The sequence below is a fragment of the Vidua chalybeata genome, chromosome 1 (assembly GCF_026979565.1).
Source record: "Vidua chalybeata isolate OUT-0048 chromosome 1, bVidCha1 merged haplotype, whole genome shotgun sequence".
Lineage (NCBI taxonomy): Eukaryota > Metazoa > Chordata > Aves > Passeriformes > Viduidae > Vidua > Vidua chalybeata.
In genome coordinates, this window is record NC_071530.1 from 148,949,072 (window position 1) to 148,962,014 (window position 12,943).

General features: G+C 40.1%; 1 protein-coding gene across 11 annotated transcripts in view; it reads right to left on the reverse strand.

Moving 5' to 3' along the window:
* The window catches only part of PTK2 (protein tyrosine kinase 2), a 189,215-nt gene that overhangs the window by 104,406 nt on the left and 71,866 nt on the right, over window positions 1–12,943 (reverse strand). For all 11 annotated transcript variants that reach the window (XM_053952284.1, XM_053952551.1, XM_053952463.1 and 8 more), the window contains one exon: window positions 2,078–2,304. In XM_053952284.1, the coding sequence (XP_053808259.1) occupies window positions 2,078–2,272 (195 nt within the window). In that variant the 5' untranslated portion in view covers window positions 2,273–2,304. The remainder of the gene's footprint in view (window positions 1–2,077; window positions 2,305–12,943) is intronic.

Consider the following 12,943-nt stretch of genomic DNA (forward strand, 5'->3'; position numbering starts at 1 on the left):
GCTCCAGTCTCCTCCCTCAGGCTGTAATTCAGAAGAAATGGCAGACATCTCCTCCACAAAAGGAGGCATAAAAACCTTACAGGCTATTTTAATCTTAAATTATTCAGCTTGGTCGAACAGCAGTCATTCCAGTGGAATGTAGGCTTGTACTCCAACAAGGGTTTACTGTTTCTAAAATAAATGTCATGGTAATACATCAGTGCTAGACCTTTACTACCTGCACATTCACATTCAACAGTCACTGTCCCAGTTGAACAAAATAACAAAAGAAGGACATTTGCTAAAAGAAGGAAGTTTAACAGCTACCCATCAGAACAATACAAAAATCCCATTCTTTTTGGAAACATCCATCCAATTAAAAGTACATGTAAAATTTAAAATTAAGGCAAGCATCAAGTAACTGCTACGGGCCTGTTTTTTTTAATCCTGCTTTTATAAAAAAATGGCATATTCTTGTTTTAAGAAATGATACATAACTGCCAACTGAACTCAGCAGTGAATTTCTTAGCAACTCCAAGTTTTGTATCCTTAAAGCTCATAACCACAGGTATTCCTGAGCTGGAAAAAAAACAGATTTAACCTCTGCTTTTGTTTTCCAGGATTTTACATACTTCTCTGGAAAGACAGCCTCCATTTCAAGTACCACATTAAGAGCCCTGGACGTTTATCCACAGGAGAGGTCTGCAAGGTTAAAAACGTACTGAGATATAGTTTTCCTGCTCTTGTACCAAGTAATGCACTTTATGAAACAAATCAATCAGATTAGAGATAGCAAACCATTAATACTTAAGTCAGGGAGCAAAAAAAAATTTCAAGTGGCACCCAAAAAAACTTTTCTCCACGTAAAAAAATGTATGCAATTGATGACAATGATTTCTGTTGTTGAAACCTCTGATCTGCCCACTCATCACATTATCCACAAACACAGATAGGAGCTTATTGAATTGACAAGAGACAGATTTTCTGATCATCACCAATGAAAATCCCTGGATTTCACAGGTCTGTGTTCAAGATCACAAGACCTCCTCCACTGAGAATGCTCTTGGGCCTTTGCACATGCAGCCATGCTAGGAAATAAACAGTGGGAAAGGGAATTAAACATTCAAAATGCTTCATGCTTTTTTATTAATTTCATTTTCTCTTGCACAAAGGAAACTTAACAGAGGACAGAATGAGAAAACAAGTCTCCTTCACTCCATGACAAGTCTCTCTCCAGCAGAATCACATCTTTGCAGAGGAATTTGAAGAACTGTTGGAAGAAAGGAGCAGATGGGGACCTGCTTCCACAGCAAGTACCTCACAGCAGAGAACAACCCCACATACCACCTACCACCCTGCAAGATTCTGCTCTTGAAGGATAATTAAAAACAAGCAAACCACAAAAGCATTTGACATGTTAAAATAAACTGGGCTTGTTACAGTTTAGATACCACAATACCTCAAAAATTTAAAGGATAAATGCAGAAAAGGTAAGATCTCAGCATTAGAGAGTATGTCAGTTCACAATAAAGTATTTTCATGCATATATAACATTTCCACAGAACTCTAAGATTACAGGTATTTATTCTTTAAAAAGTCAGAACCTTTGGGTTTTTTCCATAGATGAACCAAAGGACAATATTGTAAAAATACAAGCAGCAGGTGACTAGCAGGGGGAGAGGATGGCCAAACAGACTATCTGGGGAGAAAAAAAGGCCTCTTCATAGCTCCATTTTCCCCCACTATAGGGGAAAAAGTTTCCAAACAGTATTTCTTTCCCTAAGTGATGTACACATTATATTTAAACATTTTAACCACGTGAATACACACATCTTACAATTAAACACATTCATTTCTTATTATTTCTTTAAAACATGCAAAATGTCATTTAATGTCACTTTCATCCCAGCTCTCATTCCTCCCTTGAGGTGTCACACAGGTTGGTACCACTTAAAGTACCTGAATTTACTCAAAATATACAACAGGTCAAGATTCTTTTAAAATAAACCATGAAACTTTTGTGTTTGTTTGCCTCCAGATTTTTACCTCCCATTTTTAAGATAACACTTAACCTAAGGATGCTAAAAAAGGGACTTACTCGGACATCAGTAGCGTCTCCATGCCGGATAATGCTGGCCCACGTGGTCGGTTCACTGCTGTTTTCAAAGTAGTGGAAAACCTTTAGGACTCGTTCCATGGCCCCTGGGGAACGCTCCATCCCAGAGCTGAGGTGAGTCTTTGCACCTGAACTTGGGGTGTGATTCAAGTTTGGGTCAAGGTAAGCTGCTGCCATGGTTTTGCTAGATGCTAGGTATCTGTCATATTCTAGGGAAAGGGAAACAAGAAAGAAATTCGTTTCAGTTTTGCATGAATCTTATACTTCTTCATAAAAAGCATTTACCAGAAAACCATGAAGATTCACTTCCTTTTCTGGAAAGCAACTAAAATATTTATGTATCTACATACATAAAAACCTACCCAGATGACTACCAGAGAAACTGCAAGCCCCTTGGAGCAAGTGATCTGACCTTGAACACCACAATTATTTACAGAGTGGTATCTTTAGCAAAACCTCTTCCATGTGTTTCTCAGTGACTTAACCCAGGCCTCTGACAAAGCCTTCAACACCAAATACCAGCTTTCAGTTCAAACAGTTTTCATCCCTAAAATCTGCCAAGTCTGGTCTTACAACAAGCCTCTAAAGAGGCGTAAGGAAACCCCAGCACTGAGCTGGAGGCTCTCCAATAAGAAGCCACACACCAACACCAGGCTCTCCTATGTAAAGGTTAAAACAATGGAAACTTCACTCCTTTTGTGCTAGTTTGGGAATCAGTGGGACACAAAATCATCCAGATCTAAGTTCATTATTCAGTGAGGAACCATTAAGAACACAGCTATCCCTCCTCTCAGCAATTCCTGAATAAGTGGCTGAGTTTTATCTTCTACCAGCCTGATTTCAAAGTCTGATGGCAAAGTGGTATGAGTCTGCATGTCAAAGGAGAAAGAAAATTGCCTCTTGGCTACTGCTCCTAATTAGTCAGCCACAAGCAGATGGTGTCTGTGAAATCAATGCAGTCCAAGAGAAAAAGAGCAAAGAGCACCTCCTCCCTGCCTGCCAGTCTAGAGCATCATTCCAGTCTGCTGGCTGCAAAGAGCAAAGGACTGCAGGGCTCTGCTCCAGGCCTTGGACAAGTGCACAGAGCTTTCCCTACCTCCTCCTCCTCCTCACAGCGAGCAGCCAGTAGGGAGGCAGTTTTGAAAATGTGAAGTTAAAAATAAACCAAACTTGATCTTTTTGGCATAGTGCTCTGAACTACTTTCCTGCTAGTAAACTGAACACTTGAGCCCCGGTTTACTTCACTGAGAGGCACAAGAGAGACCCCTGCTTCCAGCTGAGCTCCTGTAATGCCTGGCTGCCCCTCAGAGCTTCAGCCATCGCCCTGCCACCTGCCATGGTGCTCTGCTGACCCCCCAAAATACTGGCTCAAAAAACTATTGGAGGGGGGTGAGGGGAAATCAAAACAAAAACCCAGGTGATTTGGTTTTCAGGACTGGCTTAGTTCCATGCTAGAGCTGCCTGAAGCTGCTGGACAGGAAGGGAAGCAGAAGCAGCAGCGATCAGGGTGAGGGAGAGCATCTCCCCTCCAGCAGCAGCTGTGGTAACACCAGCCACGGTCAGAACATGCCATGAGCTCAGCTAAGAGGAATTAGCACCAGCAATATCAAGGCTTGGAATCTTCAGATTGGAGATAACATTTTCGAGGTTGAAACCCGGACTGGAAGTCTTAAGCATCTACCTAATTCAGACCCACCAGATAAAGAAGAAACAACAGCCCATCTGGGCAGGATGTCTTTACCTTATGAATAAATGGTTGAATTGCATTCATCCAAGGGAAGGGTAGGAACTTACACAGGACAGACAAAAGGCCTCTGATGTCCTGCCCTCAAGGAAAATGGCAAGAGAAGCCAAGGAGAAGCTTTTCCCAACATTCCCCCAGTGTCTGACGCTTGAGAGACTTCCCTTACCTGCCAGAGTTTCCTATCTCTGTGAAAACTCAAGAAATCACTACAGCTTTATTGTTCCTCTTTTCTGGCCATCAATACAAATGAATTAATCCAATCTTGAGCCCACACTAAAGCCCCTCCTCCTCCTCACCTCTCACGAACAGACACAGATCTGAAAATGCCAGGAGCCCCTCAGCAAGTCCTTGACTTCTCCTCACCAAAGGAGCCCGTGAGCTGTTTTTACAGAAACATTGACTTTAAAGTTGAAACAGGCACCAAAATCTCCCCTCTGGCACACTAACACCAAGACAACAAGACTGTGCAAGCTCCAATCTGCAGGACTCCTTTCCTGTAAGGTTAAAATAGCCATTGCTAAACCCCAAAGGTCCGCAGGGTAGGGAGTTTCACCAGGACAAATTCAGGCAGATGAAGCCCAACTTCCAACTGTTTGCAATGAAATTGCAGTTTTCAGGCTCAGACAAGGCCATTGCCCTTGTGCAGGATGCTCTGCATCCTTCAGAACAACCCACCCTACCTCAAGGTTACTGGTGAAACTGCCGAGCTTTATTTAAAGTTTACATAAGCAGACAGCAGGGAGAATTGCTACAACACAAAGCAAAAATGAGCCATTTCTTCACAGAGAACCAAAGGAATGCCTGCTTTAGTATTAATTCACCACACTCCATCCACTTAATACACACATTCATCGGGTTTTACGTGGCTGAAGAACAGCTATCAAGGGAGAAAAGCTATTGGGGAAACACCAAACCAAGCATTTAGATGTCTAGCCATAGGCTTAAATATGGACAATCTACACCCCTTGGGAGCAGCAAACAGGAAAGCAATACAAGACTGCAGTACCTACACACTGAAGTGCTCTTACAAGGTGTCATTTCAATGGACAGGCACAACACTATTATAATGTTTCCATATTCATCAAAATGTGGAATTAGGCATCAGACTGACAGTACTGGATACGGGGTCAGCTTTCACAAGGTTGTATTTCACAGAGGTTTTTCAAAGTAAAACAATCCCCTCCACAAAATTAGAATAGCAGTTTTCCTTCAGAATTTGATCATCACTGATTCCTTACAACTTCTTTTAAAAAGCCCAACGTTTACTTTATGAAACAGCAATAAATCTGATAGCTCCAGGTATAGAACCACATGCCATATCTCTGGTTATGGACCTGTTAACATTCCCATTAAAACCAGCCCCTGGGTTTGAGCTTGTAATATAACTATAAAACTCTGCCCCAGGCCAAAACTTTGTAAAATACAGCTGCTGTTAAACAACTATTTTACAAGAGCTGACGGGTTGTTTTATGATACAAAAAAAGCTCAGATAACAACACCAGGATGCTTATTTGGGCTGTTCTAAATTCAAACCAGACTGGTGTGTAATGCTGCAATTACACATCTCAGTTTAAATGAGCAGCTTTAATCCTCTTGGTATTAAACAGACAGGTAGTGTGTGCTACCATGGGCCAGAAACAAACTACAGTCAACTAAAAGAAGGCAGATTTAGATAATATATAAATCAGAAATTTTGGACAAAGCAACCTGGTCTAGTGGAAGGAGCTCTTGCTCATGGCAGGGAAGTTGGAACTAGATGGTCTTCGAGGTCCCTCCCAACCAAAACCATTCCATGATTCTATGACTTAATTCTACTGTATTTTATTGGATCTTGTGGTGTAAAAAGCTAATGGTCTAAAGTCAAGCATGGTCAAATTTCTTTGTATGCAAGGCTCTGTGCCAGCAGCCCTTAGAGCTTCCAAGAGGAAAGACTATTGTTCTCCCAGTGCTTGCACTTCAGAGAAATCCCTGTGATTTCTCAGTAATGTCAAGGACTATTCCAAGACTGGGGGAGGAGCAAAGCAAACCAGCCCTGGCCTGGCGATACTGACTGAGATGCTGCAGTTGTTACCAGACTACACTACAAGAGGTATTATTGCTCAAATGGTTTTCTTTACTGTGGTGGGAGTATCTGAGATTCAGGCAAGTTGAATCTGTCTAGAAGTCATTTCCTCTCAATGTGACTCCGCCTGACACATTCCCACTTTTGCTGACTATATCAGAAACAAAGTCAGTGTTATGACTTCCAGTAGCACAATCAAAGTTCTAAGTCACGTTTCACTATGAGCTTTGAGTACTCAGAAATTAAATCATTTCCACTAATGAGACAGTCAAAAGTCATTAAAAAATATTTAAATCAATTAACTGCAAATTGGTTAATAAAGTGATAGTAGAGTCATCTCACAAGGAAAATGGTTTCAATGCAAATAATGTCTTCAACATCAGCAATTTGATAATAAAAAATAATTTAAAAATAAGCAACACTTTCTCTTATTAGTGTTGGCTGATGGCCAACAATGCAGTGCTAACAAGTTCATATTACAAGGAACCAAGCTGTAATTATTCTCATTATTCACACTGTGACTCCACATTGTCCACATTGTTTGTAGATACCATGAAATCCCATTATTCTTTAACCTCCACATTCTGATCCCCATCTTAGGCCTGAAGGCATCAACATCTATGAGCTAAAGCCCCTTCTAGGTGGCATTTCTGCAAAATAACTTGGTCCATCTAAATTCAAACCTATACAAATCTGAAAGAATCTATAAAATCTATTAGAAAAGTTAAGAATCTATAAAAATACAGTAAAAATTCAGAGTTCATTTCATTCTGTGGTCCTGGTGTAAATAATCCTTCTGCAAGATTTAAAATACTTTCAAATATTACAATTATTAAAGTTAATAAAAGCCTTTAGATTGCTTGCACCTTTGACAAACAATGTTGCTTTTCTGGACAGACTGACTGGAAAGCAGCTTTCCAGAGGACCTGGATGTCTTGGTGGACAAGCCAACCATGAGCCACCAAAGTCTCCTTGCAACCACCAGGCTCCTGGGCTTTGTTACCATCCTGACAAGAGAGACATGGACATTATGGACACAGTCCAATGAAGGACAACAAAAACAGTTCAGGAATTTTAGTGTCTATCATACAAGGAAAGGCTCAGAAAAATGGGATGGTTTGGCCAAGAGAAAAAAAGCTCAGGGGGATCTTCCAAATGTGTATAAATACCAAAAAAGATAGAGCCAGACTGCTCCCAGTGGTGCCCAGTGAGGACATGAAGCAATGGACATGAAGGGACAAAATAGAAATTCCCATTTTAAGTATTAAGAGAGAGTTTTTGCACTACACAGGAGGCTGAACACTGCAACAGGTTGCCCACCTGGAATCTCCATCTGTGGATATTCAAATCACAGCTGGATACAGTCCTGAGCAACCTGCTGTAGGCTGACCCGGCTCTGAGCAGAGGCAGAGGAGGATAAATCTCCACAGGTATCTTGCAACCTCTGAAATTTTGTTATTTGGAGATAAAAACTAAATTAAGGACTTATTTCACACTCTAAAATCATAAATTATCCAGAATACATCTCACATCAGAGAGTAAACATCTCGTGCATTTCAAGCTCAATCCATTTTCACAGCTTGTATTAAATCCTGCTGTAACTCACCTTGCAAATATTAACTTGACTATCTCAACCTCACAGACAGGAAAGGTGTTAAGTACAATTTTAACTACGATCCCCATGACAAAGCCTGTATTTTTGGGGCCTGTGTTTAGAATCAGCACATTGCTGACTTTTGGTATTCCATCACCTGATATAAAGACATCCACACCACAGCAGAGAAGCAGCAAACGTGACAGGTGTGTAACAAGTCCTTTTTGCATTTCCTTGATGTCAACATCTTGTTGCACATTTAAGGATGAAACCTGGAGAAAACCATTAGGTTTGCGATTTCACATTAGGGACATATGCAGAAAGAAAGGAGAAGGGCTATTTTTCTCCTTTTATCATCAGTTTAGCCTTCAAAGATATTCAGTAGTTTCAGCTATTTCCATAAGTCACGTTGGAATGTCCCTGTTTGTTCCCTGCTGAGTTTATTTTTCTTGTACTTCTTCTTTCAGCTAATGCTGATGTTCAAAAGCAGAAGAAAAAAGGAGCAATCCTTTGTTCCACTTTACCCTGCCTTTCAGCTATGTTCACTGTTTTTGGTAATATTTGCTATGACTACATCCAAGAACACATTTATTTATTTATTTCTCTTGATGCCTCTTTTTAATCTCTTCCTGGTCACTGCTTTCCCCCACTCCTCCAAATTTATGCACTTTTAAGTGTAGTATTTGTAGCCAAAAGCATTTATCAAGGCTGTCAGGTCAAAGTATAAAGTCAGATACATTAAACAATTTTAAAATCAAGTTCTTAGTACCTATTTTAGCCTAAATCATCTCACCAAGTACTTCACTGTATCAGTATGAAATAGAAAAACAGCACTGGCAATTCCATTTTTTTCTCCTCAGGGAATATTGCCTGAACAGTTGCTAAATCTATGTCTCAATACAGTTCAAAGATAATGCAGACAAAGTCAAAACAAATTTAGCAATACAAATTGCCAATATGGGAACATTTATTTCAATTATAACAATGTTTCAGGAGATTAAACGTTCAAGGGAGCATGAAGGAGGAATTCAGAGACAGCGTGAACTACAAGACCCACATGAAGCAGAGCAATATGACAATCCTGGGCCTGTAAATGTAAGACTAGTGTAACTCACTAGAAATCAATAATAAAAATATAAATAAATAAATGTATCACCTAAATTAAATGAAACAATGGCATATTCCCCGTACAGCTGCTATGGACAAAGGCTGCTGAAGAACTCAGAGTGGATTTTGCCAAGTGCCAAAGAAATAGTAGCTGTTACTGGGGTAGCTGCACCTTGGGATGAAGGGACTGAGAAAGTTTCAGGGGACTGACCAATGGTTAAACGACTGTCCTGTCAAGCAGCAATTTTCCAAATGTCCCAAGATGTACTTGTCTACCCTGCATTCAAAGCACCACCCATCCTTCTCACTAAAAATCCCACAGGATTAAGTCCTAATGTACCTTTAAATACTCAGTTTAACCCAATTTTATTGTAGCATTACATAATCTGTGCTATCAGCAATTCCCTTTGGAGTTAGCACCGTTTTCTATTTTTAATATTAAAAAATTAAACAGTGAGGAAACATCAGTTGTGTTGGGAATACAAGAAAATCAATGTCTGTACAAGCTTTAATTAGAACACAGTATCCAGTTAGATACTCGCCTAATTTCTCAACAGCACTCTGAACTTTCACTGTGGTCCCTTGGCACCACTGAAATTCAAATAAACACTAATCTCCCCTTGCATTTTCTATTGCTTGCTTCTAGCAAGCTCTAGAGAATTAGAGGGGTGCACTTTTATTTCAAAAGGCACCAGAGAAATGAGCATGGAACAACTGTGCCATTTAGAAATAAAGATTTAAATTAATTTCTATGTATTTTGAAGCTGCAGTACTTGTTGGCAGCAGCTCTTCCTACAAATATTGAATTAAGAGACTGAAGGAAGCTGTATGAATTCAAATAATATTTTCTAACACTCCTGTCTGAAATACTGCTCCAAGGAGGACCCACATAGCCCAGCTCTTCTTCCAAACAGCTTTAGAAGCAAATACAAGCAGGGAGAGTTTACTGTCCTTCTAAAATAGTATAAACTAATGAGAACTGGTGAAGATGCAAGTGTGCTTCTCCAAAATTAAAAATCTGAAGTGTCTGGAACTAGAGGCAGCTGAGGAGAGCCATGAGGTATCCTGGCTATGCACCATCAAGGTTTAACACATTTGGCTTTGGCCACCTTTCGATTTTACCTGGGATTTCCTGGTTTTATATTACTGAATGACACCACCCCAGCCTATAATTCAAAATGTTCCAACTATCTTTTAATGTTTAACCCCCTTTAATAATTTTAACCGTCAGATAAAAGGCACTTAAGTGCTCAGGAGGAACAGCATGACAACAGCCTCCAGTGGCCTATTACAAAATTCAATGACCTGTAAAAAGTTTTCCTTAGGCCTATTCTGGCTCAGGTGTTTTTCAAAGGCAGAAACAACAGCCTCTGGTATATAGGCAGAAATGAAGAAATACGTGATTTTTTACTAAGCAGATAAACACACACTCTATGGACCATTTCAAGATTTTTATTAAAAATAAAACAAAAACCAACAAGACATAATAAAGCCTTAAAAAGGCAATTTAAAAAAACCTCATCCACTCCAAAGAGATCATCAGGGCCCTCTTCAGAGTTCTGGACTCAACACCAATGATTCCATTCTGCTTTGTATCAGAACACAATTTATGGATTCCCTACCAGGGCTTTCATCCCAGGTGGATGCCCCTGACATGCTGTGTAGGGCTGAATCCAAACCCAGGACTCACCACCTCACTGCAGCTGGAATTCTCCCTTGGACATGGTTCCCACACTCTCCAGAAAAATAGGGACTTCTGTACTGTGCACTGCACAGCAAACAGGAAGGGCATTCAAGGCTTTTGCTCTTTTTCATCCCGATGAAGCTGTGAGGTTTCTTGTGGGGTTTTCCAGAGAATGCATCATTAAATCCCTGACTAGAACCATCAGCACTGAAAAGCTCTGAAAATTGGCATCATCCAAGAAAACACCTTTGGTGTCCACCCAAAGCATTTTTCAGTCTTTTACCTTCAATCTACTAACACAGGGCTACTGAAACTTTCTTGAGTTTAGATTAACTAAAGCATGTCTAATATACCACAGGTCCTGAAGTTCAACATTTACGCTGTACTGAGAAATAAGGAATTTACAATTTTAAGGGAAAGCTCTCACCTAAATAACTTGATTACAATATAAACTGGGGTCAGAATGTGTGTTTTGGGGGTTTCCTCAACCCGCAATAAACAGAGAGGAGTCAGACAACAGCTTACCAAAGAAATGTTAGAAAAACAAATTCATTTTTCCTAGAACCATCTCCAATATGTATGTCTAAAAATTTGGCTTTGCATGAGACACAAATGACCGAAAGGGTTAAAACTTCTGAGCTGAAGAAGGTAACAGCAGCAATTAGACCATTCTACTTACAACTGAGTCACTACTTCCTGAAGTTTGTAAACTAGGGGAAGAAAGCCATTCCAACTGGTCTTATCCAGCTGAAATACATTTAATTCAGGGCTTCCTTCAAGAGAGTTCTCTCAAAGTGGAATTTAGAATTTAAAAGGATAAAATATTTGGTCTGTGGTAGAAAAATTAATTGGAACCTGGAAGAGGTGGGTTCAATCCCCTAAAGCAAGACAAGCTTCAGTACAATTAAGCTTCCTCAGTTTTGTCACTTCCAATTGTGGAAGGAATCATGCAGGAACACACAAGAATAATCAATCACAGTACATATGGCACCATTTTCATCTCCTCTCCAACCTCCCCTGACAGGAGTCATCCTGGGTCAAAACCTCATCATACTTTGCAACACATGAGTTACAAATACAACAAGCCTGTGCCAAAACCCACATCAGCCTCTTCCACTAAAGCAACTGTTTGGGTTGCTCCACTAGTCCATCTCATCCCACCTGAGATAACCCAGACATTTATTTGTTACTGGCAGTTATCTAATTTCAAACAACAGGGAGTGGAGTCAGAAATATCAGAAATATCTAATTCAACTGCTATACATTTCAAAACCAGAAGTAAAATTGAGTCTTTGCAGGTTCTGTGACAGCCCATCCATGGTGAATTAGCACAGACACAAGCACAGACCCAGCAGCACTGAGGTCCCAAACCACCAGCGTGAGTGTATCCTCATCATGGCAGGGGAGCAAATGAGACAGGGGTAACTGGTTTTACATCTCCATGGTGGAGAAATTCAGGCACTACTGAAGGCATCAAGTAAGCAGGTTTCACTAGCCCCACAATAATTTACTGCACCTTTTTAGAATCTATTTGATCATGGACAGGTTTTAAGTAAGAAGCTCATAAAGATGCAACTTACTTTACAGTGCATTTTTCTTCTATTCAATTATTTCCCTGGAAACAATAAATCAATTCCCACCATCACAGTGATGAAACATGCAATTTGTGTGCGACAATCTCACCATTTGCAGCAACAGCAGGTGGTAATAAATTAAGTTGGTGTTACACAAACAAGACACCTCCATAAGCTAACAGCACACACATAGAGATTATCAATCCATCCCCCTTCAAGTCTCCATTAGAACATGCAGGAATATTAACTGGAGAGAGGGGATGCACTTGAACATGTGCAGTTTTTAAATGCTGAATTGACTTGGCCTGAGAACACAACCCAAAAGGATCTGGCAATTAAAACACCTTTGCACATGAGCTTCAGGAAGCAGAGATCTTACATATTTGCAATAGGTGCTCTTAATATGCTTGAATTTATTTTCAAATAAATACTTCACAGTAACTAGAGAGAAAATAGAAGAACAATCTCCTTCAGCAAGGAGTGTGTGTGCTCTAATATGTATGAAAATATTTCTGTACAGAACCTGAATGGTGTTGTGACAATACACCTTCCACACCACAAACATGCAGCAAGTCAGAGGTAGCTGGGTCAGAAGTACCTGGAAACACTTAAAACCCTACACAAACTGAACAGGAGCAAACATTAGGAAAAACTGCACAAACTGATAAAATTATGAAATATTCTAAACAAAGAATACAACATTTCATCAGATTACCAATTTTAGCCTGAAACTGGGTCTTTGGGATCTTTGTGACTTGGAAGACGTTCTGTTAATGCTTACTAAAGGCAAGGGGTGGGTGTCTTCAGCATCACACAACCCCTTGCCAGCAGAGAATTATGGATTAAGTTTTTTCTATTTTAGCCCCAAGGTTCAACAGAAAAGTCAATGGAATTTCCAGAACATCTTCTGCACCTAAAAAAGGCAGGACTCCAGATGAGAGCTTGATCGGTATTACAAGATCCACGTGGATGGATAAACTGATATTAAAAGATTCTCTAAAAATCTCTAATGCAGTGGATATTGAAGACACATAAGGACGGGCTGTAGACAACAGTCATGCTCACACAGTCTCCTCAGAGAGT